Raw genomic sequence first — 9,024 nt, 5'->3', positions numbered from 1 at the left:
GCGGGGGTGTCTCAGCATACAGCGATGGGGCTAGGAAGGCCAAAAGCCATCTGGATGTTAATCTAGTGTGGGATGTCAAGGACAACAAGAAGGGATTCTATAAATATGGCAACAGCAAAAGAAGAGCAGGAGAAATGTGCGTGGGGCTGCTGCTGGTTGGGGTAAGGGCCTTGGTGACATCGTGGTGGGTTGGGAGACCTCCAGAGCAGGAGCCTCCGCAGCCTCCCTGGGCAGCCTGGGCCAGGGCTGGGCACCCTCCCACCAAACAAGCTCTTCCTCACGGCCACATGGAGCTGCCTGCGCTGCAGCTTGGCCCCAGGGCCCCTTGTCCTGGCACTGGCCACCACCGAGGATCAGGTGGTTAGGGATCAGCCCTGACCAACGTGATCATCTCCTGCCTGGACATGGAGCACCCAGCAAATACCTTAAAGGTGCAGAGACCAAGGAGAGATGTAGACAGGAGCACCCCAGGGCAGGCTGGTGTTTTCCAGACTTGCAGACCCCACTACGCTTAACTTCTGCCCAGTGCAGCTGGGGAAACTGAGGCAGAGCCTCCCTTTGGGATCAGAGTCCCCAAGGCCTAAGGCCTGAATGAGGGACCTGAGGCAACAATGGCAACAATGAGAGTCCCCCTGCTTTCACCCACGCCAATCCGAGTGCAGCAGAGCAGGGTCTGAGCCCTCCTCAGGGCTCCCTTCCACCACATCCTCAAGGACAGAGCCAACAGATCAGGCCACGTCTGTCAACTGGGTGGAGACCAGCGTGGATCCCAGCGGGCACAAGGCTGTGGCCGGCTCCGTGCCTAAGTGTGCAGAAGTGATGCCAAGACCCCAGGCACAGGAAGACGCACGCAACCACCAGAAAGAAAAAAAATGAAATGTTTTATTCCCACCTGGCGTCACCTCCCTGCACTGCTGGTGGCAGCTCCCGGCTCCCCTGGGCCTTGCAGGATACGGGAGATGTCCTCACACGGGACCGTGTCTCCTTGCTCACCCCGGGGCCTGCAGCGCTTCCCCGCTCGTGACGAACAAGCCCAGGGGCCAAGGGCCACGGCAGCAGCTTGTTAAGGCAGGGGGACTTAAAGGAAGGCAACGGGGAGAGAAGGGGGTCCCGGTGGCCACCAAGGTCCATCTGGCCCAGGGGCTGCCCATGGCCTTTGCGCTGAGCGTGGGGCTCCTCAGCACCCCCTCGCCACGGCACAGATGCCTCGGGAGTGACTGGAAAGCAGCTCTCCACCGGAGCAACGCGGTGCCCTGTGCCCGCGGCGAGGCTCCGGTTCTGGAGTGCTCAGGAGGAATTCATGCTCTCCCACTGGCGGAAAATGCGGAACACCTTGCAGGACTTCACCGAGAGGCTCTGCAGGAGACAAGAGCAACGTGACCATCTGAGATCAGGGCACCACGTCCCAACACGCAGCGGCCACCAGCCCCAAGCCCCCCTGCCCAACGCGCGCGAGAAGCTGCGGCAAAGAAACACTGACATTTCCCAATCAGCAACCAGGGCATCGCTGAGCTCCTTTGCTTCATTAGCTCCATTTATCAGCAGGAAAGAAGGGAGGAGAAGAGAAAGATGATGTCAAGTGAGAAGCAGGAATGGGCTTCAAATCTCCCTGCTCCCAGTGGGGGCTCCCAGCACCCATTGGCACTGGCCAAGAGCTATATGGGGCATAGCTGGAAGGGACCAGCCCTGCTTGGGATAAAAGTTATGTGAAGTGCTTGAGACAAGCGAGGAATACCAAGTGATGAAGCAGGGGTTGAGACCACTCAGACACCCATCTCTGCAGCTCAAAACCCTGAGCACAGTTGAGGAAATCCTGAAGGACATGGCCAATGGAGCCAGGGGCATCCAGCGAGGCACAGACAGGTGCCCACTGCTCTCTCTGCCTGCCCTGTGCTCATCCTGGCAAACTCGCCACTCCAAGGGCCTGGCCACCACGGGCCCCAGCTGGTGGGACATCTGCAGAGTGGGGCTCTCTTATCAGGACATGAAATGAAATTGGATCTTGGGCAGCATGGGGCCATTCTGGAGATCCCACTATTTATAGCAGCCCTCAGCCAGATCAGTGTGCAACACAGCATGAACGGATGAGACCTGGTGACTCCCTGAGAGGGACGCTGCAGACACACGCTTGGTCCTAACCACCCACCCTGGTTTATGACTTCTGTCCTAGCTCAAATGAAGCCAATCTGCCCCAAACTCTGCCTGAAGGCTTTCAGCCAGGGAAAGGCTATGGAGCAAGCAGGGTGTGAGAGCTCCGGAAGGGTTCTGGGCTTAGCTCAGGGCTGGCCGTGCTGCGGGCTCACCACAGGCTCCGTCTCAGGCAGTCTGTCACACTTTCTGGTGGCCAAGAGCGTGTTCAGCACCACTCGCCAGCCCGGCTCTGCCTTCGCAGGCTCCTTCTCCACGGGGTTCTCCTGGGCTTCCCCTCCTTCCACCACGTTGACCCAGGGACACCAGTCACGATGCTGCGTGCTGGGATCAAAGAAGCTCCTCGTGGATGTGTCCTGCAGGGAGGGAAGACGATGGTGAAGGATGACAATAACAGCATGGTTTTAAACAGAACCTAGTGACAAGCCAAAACCTTCTCCATGCCCAAACACTAGCCCTGAGCTGGCCCAGCGCTGCCCACCGGTGCCACCTGGATCAGCAACACCCTGTGGGAATCACCCTTCATCCCACGCGGGCTCTCACCGAGCTGCTGGAAGAGCAGAACCGGCCCCGCTTGGTCCTGCGGTGAGGGCTGGACGGCACCTCCGCGTTGTCCTCCTGGCCCATGCTGCGGGTGACGGGGCGGCTGCGGAGCACGGGGCTGGCGGCCTCCAGCTCGCCGCGCTCCACGGGGCCGGCGCAGTCCCAGCCCCGCAGGCGGGACATCGCTGGTGATGGGCTCTTCTCGTGCTGCTAGGGGAAGAGCAAAGAATTAACAGAGCTCCTCTGGTCACCAGCATATCCTCGGCCCCAGGGGGACAGTGACAGCAGGGCCACGCTCCGTTCAAATAAGAGATCAGCCTCTCAGCTGTCCCGGGGAGACCCGTGTCATTCTCCCTTTGCGCCAGGAGCATCTTGGACACGTCTCATGGCACAAGGGTGAAGGCGACTCCCGAATTGGAGCATTCCAGGTTGGACATTGATGGGATCCTGGCCCAAACAGCCCTTTCTGGGGGCTTGGGAAGGCAGAGAGCAATAAGCTGCGTGAGACAGTGACAACCCTCTTCTTTTGGATATTGTCAGCAGCTGGGATGTAGCACCATTGCCCACAGGAACCTCTTTTTCAGGATCAGAGGTAACTACCTCTCCACTGACATCGCTGTAGGGAACAGTACCTTGCTCAGTCCAGCTTGGACTTGCAGCTGGACCAAAACCAGCTGGTCCCATCTCTCTCAGAGACACCTAAGCCCTCACACACCAGCTTGTCACAGCATGAGCTTTGACTCCCGCCTGGCCCAAACCACCTGCAGGTCCCGCACGCCCGGAGCGCCGCGGCCGGGCCCTACCTGCTCGGAGCCCGGAGGGAGCGAGTCCTGGCTCCGCGTGAGCATCCTGCGTGGGGACGTGGGCGCCGCCGGGAAGCGCTCGGCGGGGGGCTGCGGGGTGCCGCTCAGGCCGCCGGAGTCCAGCTCCGACCCTGCGCCCTCCAGCTGGTGGAAGCCCCACAGTCCCACCTTCCTCATGCAGCGGGAGCAGGTGATCACCGAGAGGCGCATGGAGCCCGACACGGCGCTGGAAAAGGCGACACAAAGCGATGGGAAAAGGTCAGGGACGAAGCCCCTGGTATCACAGCTTTCCCAAAGGATGCAGGTGGTCAGATTGTAGGGAAGGTCACAGTCAGGGGTACCCAAACCGGCCCTTTCCAATCCCAAACAGCCTGTCCCCAGGCCACACTGCAGGGCATCACCCGCAGCAAGATGCCTCGGGTGACAAGAGTGTGGCTGTTTCACAACTAGCACGTGCTTTGGAAGTGTGAACATCCCTTCCTGCAGGCCTGATGAGCAAGGAATCCTGTCCCGAGGGCAACTGCCCAGGTATTGACCTTGGCATCTAGATCAGCAAAGACTGGAGCAAGTGGCAGCTCAGAGGCTCCGTTTCAGGCTTTGTAAACTCCATTAGGCACCTGGTTTTGAGCTTTGCAGCAGGGTTTCTGAAGGCCCATTTCACAATTTCAATGGCCAGAGATAAGCTTTTATTAAAATCAGAGAAATAAGGGGCAAGAAGCTTTTCCTGGGAGAGACATCCACATTTCTCCAGCCTTGGGCAGGTTTCACAGGCAACCACTGCCAAGCGCAACAGGCACCACACGATGCACGTGGGGTATTTGCTGCCCACCCCAGGGGTATTTGCTGCCTCCCCCAGGGCTATTTGCTGCCTTGCTCACAGGCCTAGGCCACGCACTGACCTGCAAGTCCAGCCGCACAGAGCCAGGACGCAGGCAGGAACATGAACGTGCAGGATTTCCGAAGAGAACTTCATCGGCGGCTTCTCTCCCTCCGTTTTGTGCTCGAGCTCCTCTCTGATCAGCTGCAGCAGCTGCCTGATCTTCTCCTCCGTTAGGGCCTGTGTGACAGAAAAGCCATCAGAGCTGTGGTCAGGGGCAGCACTCACCTTGCTCCACACAGAGCCCCCGAGTTTGGGGTCTGGATTCTGCCTCCTGCCTGGTTCTGAGACTTCTGAGGTTCAGCACATTCAAGTGCTGCTCTCAGGACTCCTTGGGCAGCAGTAACACTGCAAAGCCCTGGAAAACGCGTGGCAGAAAGAAAGAGGGAATCTCTGCTCAGAGCAGTTACAACAAGTGGAGGAGCAGACACGTTTCCTGCACTCAACAGTCTTCCCTGCTTTTCTTTAAACCTCTTCCCCAAACCAGGCAGGTTAATCTGATAAGAGACACTGCCTCTACTCACAAATCATGTAATACGTGGCAAAACTCCCCTTTTTATTCCTTCAAAGGGCTGGGTGCCCAACCTAGAACCTTTAGTGCTTCTATCCTGGTTACAAAAGCTGCCCGGGGAGGCTGCCTGCTCCACTCTCCCTGTCACCCGGACACGCTCACGCACCTCTCATCTCCCTGCAGGTACACGCGCTCAGTGCAGCCACTCTCAGCTCTGCTGCTCATGGCAAAACCCAGCTCCTACAGCCCCAGCTTGCTGCTCTGAGCCCAGGGACCACGTGGCTGCCACTGCTTGGACAAACTGAGGTGGCTTCAGGGGCCATCGTGGAGATACAGTGAGAAGAGAGTCCCCGAAGGCCACGGCTGGGCTCCAGGCCCGGCTGCTGGCGAGAGCTGGAGGTGACAGCACAGTGATCTGTGACCAACACACGCTCCATGTGTTGGTTTTAAGCTGTCTGTTCTTGGGGGGGTCTGCTGGGTTAAGCTCAGCCAGCTCACCCTGGTGACCACCAAATGCCTCCGCTATTCCGGCTGAACGCAGTATTCCCTACTTCCCATGCGGTTCCGCACTGCCCGGAGCCATCTGTTTCCTGGCCGCTGAGTGCCCAGTGACTTTGCTGGAGCAGAGCACGGCCTGGCCAGGGGCCTGCGTGGAGACCATCCCAACGGGAGCTCGTGGCTCCTCTCCAGCCTCAGCTCCTGCCTCCCTGCCCGCCGAGCCTGGAACATGGCACGAAGGGCACAGCGAGGCCTTCCCACCTATCCCACCTATCCCTATTTCACCTGGAATCCTTGACCTCACAGCTGTCTCGGGAAGGATTTGCCGCTCTCGTGTTGCCACTGGGGCCGTTATCTCCCTGCTCACGTGGATCCCCTCAAACTCACCATGTTCTTCATGTCTTCAGGTCTGAGGGAGGGCAGCTGCAGCTCCAGCTGACACAGGCTCTGAAAGCGCTCCAGGAAGTCCTGGAGAAGGGCTCTGGGCTCGTCCACCAGCAAGACGGCGAAGCGATCTGGCACAAGAAAAAACAGGAGGTCTTCGTTAAGATCCCAGCCTTCCCACCCCTTCATAATCCTACTGGGCAAGAAAGGACACAAGCCCAGAAAAGATCTCTTGTTGAGGTCTTCTGTCCTTCAGAATTAAGGAGTCTTTTTCCTTTGCAATCATCCTTCCTAGTGCAGCAAGGACTCTCAAGACCGGTCCATGACCCTTTTAGGGTGTCCCAAGTCAATGATTCTCCCCTGTGTTTTCCCAGTTACAGCCCCAACCACATTTTAGCTGCCCTGGAGGCAGCGTCAGATGAAGTTAACAGAGCCAGGACTGCCCTGCTGTGCAGAACATCAGCTCCAGATGTGGAGCAACAGCTGTGGCTCACTGGTGCTTTTGTTGAGGGTGCTCAGAGGCATCTGACACCCCTAGGTTCAACCTTTCCAAAAGGAAAAAAGAACAGACTAACACCGTCTGCTTTGGAAGCTTGTGGACAACCTGCAGACGAGAGCTCCAGCGGAGGGGCAGAAAGCAAGGGAATGATCTGGAGGACCAACCTGGGCAGGGGCTGTCTGGCCAGAAGCAGAACTTCTCGTGAGCAGTGCTCAAGGCCTTCTTCAGCTCCACGCAGCGCTCCTTATCTGCAAGGCAGGACCCCCTTCACTCCCCTGCGGAGACACCTCCTTGGGGAAGAGCTGAGGGAAGGAATGGAGGGAGAAGACACCCTACACAGGGATTTTCCTCCTCCTACACAGGGATTTTCCTGCTCCCACGTAGCAGCTTGGTTCAATCCAACCACCAGCACAGGGACCAGCTGCCAGTTTTACCAGCGTGGATAGCTGCTGGCTCCTAACTAACTAACCCAACTGCTCTTCCCTGGCTGTAGGGGCCAAATCACAGCCAGGTCTGGAAATTAAGTGCCAAAATTTTTGTTGGGAAGTTAATTTAACTTGTTCAAACCATCCAGAATGGAATAATTATTTTTTTCCAAGCTACGTTACTCTTCTTTCCTACCTTCAAGTACTTCAGGTCTTCCTAAACCAGTGCAATTACTAGCAGAATAATTAGGTCACTGTTTATTTAACACACACTGTCTAAACAAGCAGCAGGTGTTGATATCCAGAGCCCCTCTAAAGGAAAGGCTCATGCAGCTCCCTATCACAGGGCCCACGTGCTGCGCTCACCCATCGCCAGCCTGCGCTTTGCCCTCCGTTATCTCGCAGATAACGGGAGCAGGGACTTGAACCGAGCCATGAATACGGAGAGGGGGGCAACGCCACACGCTGTGTGTGCAATAGCTCTGCAGAGGCCAGGCCCAGGCAAAGGGAAGCGGGGGTTTGGGCAGATTTTGGGGATTTGGAAAGTTTGGAGTTTATTTTCAGAGATGTCAAATACTCAGGGTGACCCAAGACGAAGGGTTTTGGCCTGCAGCGAGGCACGTGCTCCCGAGCCCTACGTTTGGGAGTCATAGAATCATTAAGGTTGGGAAAGACCTTCAAGATCCCAGAATCCCAGGATGGCTGAGGCTGGAAGGGACCCCCAGGGCTCCCCCAGGGCAGCCCCTGCTCCAGCAGGGACACCCAGAGCACGGGGCACCCGGGCGCATCCCGGCGCGCTGGCAGATCTGCAGAGCAGGAGCCTCCGCAGCCTCCCTGGGCAGCCCGGGCCAGGGCTGGGCAACCTCACACCAAACAAGCTCTTCCTCACGGGCACATGGAGCTGCCTGCGCTGCAGCTTGGCCCCAGGGCCCCTTGGCCTGCCACTGGCCACCACCCACAAGAGCCTGGCCCCAACCAAGGTGATCAAGCCCAACCATAACGAGGTCCACCCAAAGCAGAGGAGCCGGCGTACGTACACTTGCTGAAGTCGAAGGCGAGCTGCAGGCTCACGCAGAGGAAGGCCTGGCAGCTGGAGCACTTCAGCATGTCGCACTCCACGTTGGTCCACCCGTACTTGGCACACACGAGGGGAGACAGCTCGTGGGGTTTGCCCGCCCACTTGAGCGGGTGCTCGCGTTAAGGCTACAACTCAACCGTGTGGCGGCACGAGCAGGTTCGACATCTGGGACGGGACATTTCTCCCAAGGGGACTCATCGGAAGATGAGAAAAAGCCTCCAAGATGAAGCTCAAGGGGAAACCACAGGACAAGAATTGGTTGGGAACTCAGCATTCAAGGATATGGTGAAGGTTTCCACCCTGCTGAAATAGGCTTCCTTGCTGGTGGACTCCAAAGCGGGAGCGTCGATCGGCAAAGAGCCATTAGTCGATTCTGACCAGGCAGACGGGTCTTTCCTGCAGGGAAACAGCAAGTCAGCAAGCAGGACGTTTAGTCGGTTCTGGAAAGGCTTCTCATTAATGAATTGGGGGAAAAATAAAGGAAAAAAGAAAAAAAAAAAAAAAAAACCTCTCCCTAAATCCCCCACTGCCAACAACCCAGTGCCTGGCAGTGTCTCCCAGTGACCCCAATGCCTCCCAGCGCCCCCAGTTCTTCCCAGTACCTCCCGGTGCCAACTGCTGCCCCCCAGTGCCCACTGCTGCCCAGTGCCACCTCCCAGCGCTTCCCTTTCTCCATTGCTCCCGGCACATCCCAGTTTTCCCAGCGTACACAGAGACTGCTTTTGCCCAGTACATCCCACTGCCTTGCACTGATTCTCCCCTTCATCGTCCAACAATTCCCAGTGGCTTCCAGTGATTCCCAGGGGCCTCCCCCCCCCCCCCCCCAGCAAACACCCTCTCCAATAACACTCAGTGGCTCCCAGTACATTCCAGTGGCTCCATAGCACCCTCCAGAGACTCCCAGCACCCTGCAACAGTCACAGTGTCTTCCAGCACCCTCCAGGAGCCTCCAGGAGCCCTCAGTGACTCCCAGATTGCTCCAGTGACGCCCACTATACCCAGAATAATCTCCCAGAAGCAACAAGGGACTCCCCGTATCCACCCCAGGACCCTCCAATAACTTCCAACAAATTCCAGGACCCCCAACGCCTTTTAACACCCTTCAGGGACTCCAAGTTTCTTCTTGGAGCTCTCCAGTAACATCCAGTGGCTCTCAATCCCACCCCCACCACCCAGTGACTCCCAGGACCACCCCCTGGCCCTCCAACAACCCCCCAGTACCTCCCAGTCCCCCCCAGTCGCTCCCAATATCCCCCAG

General features: G+C 57.7%; 1 protein-coding gene across 1 annotated transcript; it reads right to left on the bottom strand.

The window, feature by feature from the left end:
• Positions 1-864: 864 nt before the first annotated feature.
• Positions 865-8,532, bottom strand: ZC3HC1 (zinc finger C3HC-type containing 1). The gene is made up of 9 exons (XM_026044333.1): positions 8,476-8,532; positions 7,726-7,867; positions 6,428-6,511; positions 5,768-5,895; positions 4,394-4,551; positions 3,495-3,720; positions 2,692-2,901; positions 2,304-2,504; positions 865-1,356 (listed from the first exon to the last, which is right to left on the bottom strand). Exons 1-9 carry the CDS (start codon positions 8,530-8,532, stop codon positions 1,288-1,290), a joined length of 1,275 nt encoding a protein of 424 aa, XP_025900118.1. The 3' UTR covers positions 865-1,287.
• Positions 8,533-9,024: the final 492 nt, after the last annotated feature.

Source organism: Nothoprocta perdicaria, unplaced genomic scaffold (assembly GCF_003342845.1).
Source record: "Nothoprocta perdicaria isolate Ctin4 unplaced genomic scaffold, notPer1 scaffold_359, whole genome shotgun sequence".
NCBI classification, from domain to species: domain Eukaryota; kingdom Metazoa; phylum Chordata; class Aves; order Tinamiformes; family Tinamidae; genus Nothoprocta; species Nothoprocta perdicaria.
Note: the sequence above shows the minus strand (reverse complement) of the source record. Positions and strands in the feature narration are given on the sequence as shown.

Bases quoted from the DNA above. Each gene is read 5' to 3' on its own strand.
- ZC3HC1 (XM_026044333.1), bottom strand. From the start codon at position 8,532: ATGAAGGGGAGAATCAGTGCAAGGCAGTGGGATGTACTGGGCAAAAGC. The intron at 6,512-7,725 runs GTACGTACGCCG...CCTGCCTTGCAG, and splicing joins CGCCTTCGACTTCAGCAAGT to ATAAGGAGCGCTGCGTGGAG. The intron at 1,357-2,303 runs GTGAGCCCGCAG...TGTCTCCTGCAG, and splicing joins TGCCTGAGACGGAGCCTGTG to AGCCTCTCGGTGAAGTCCTG.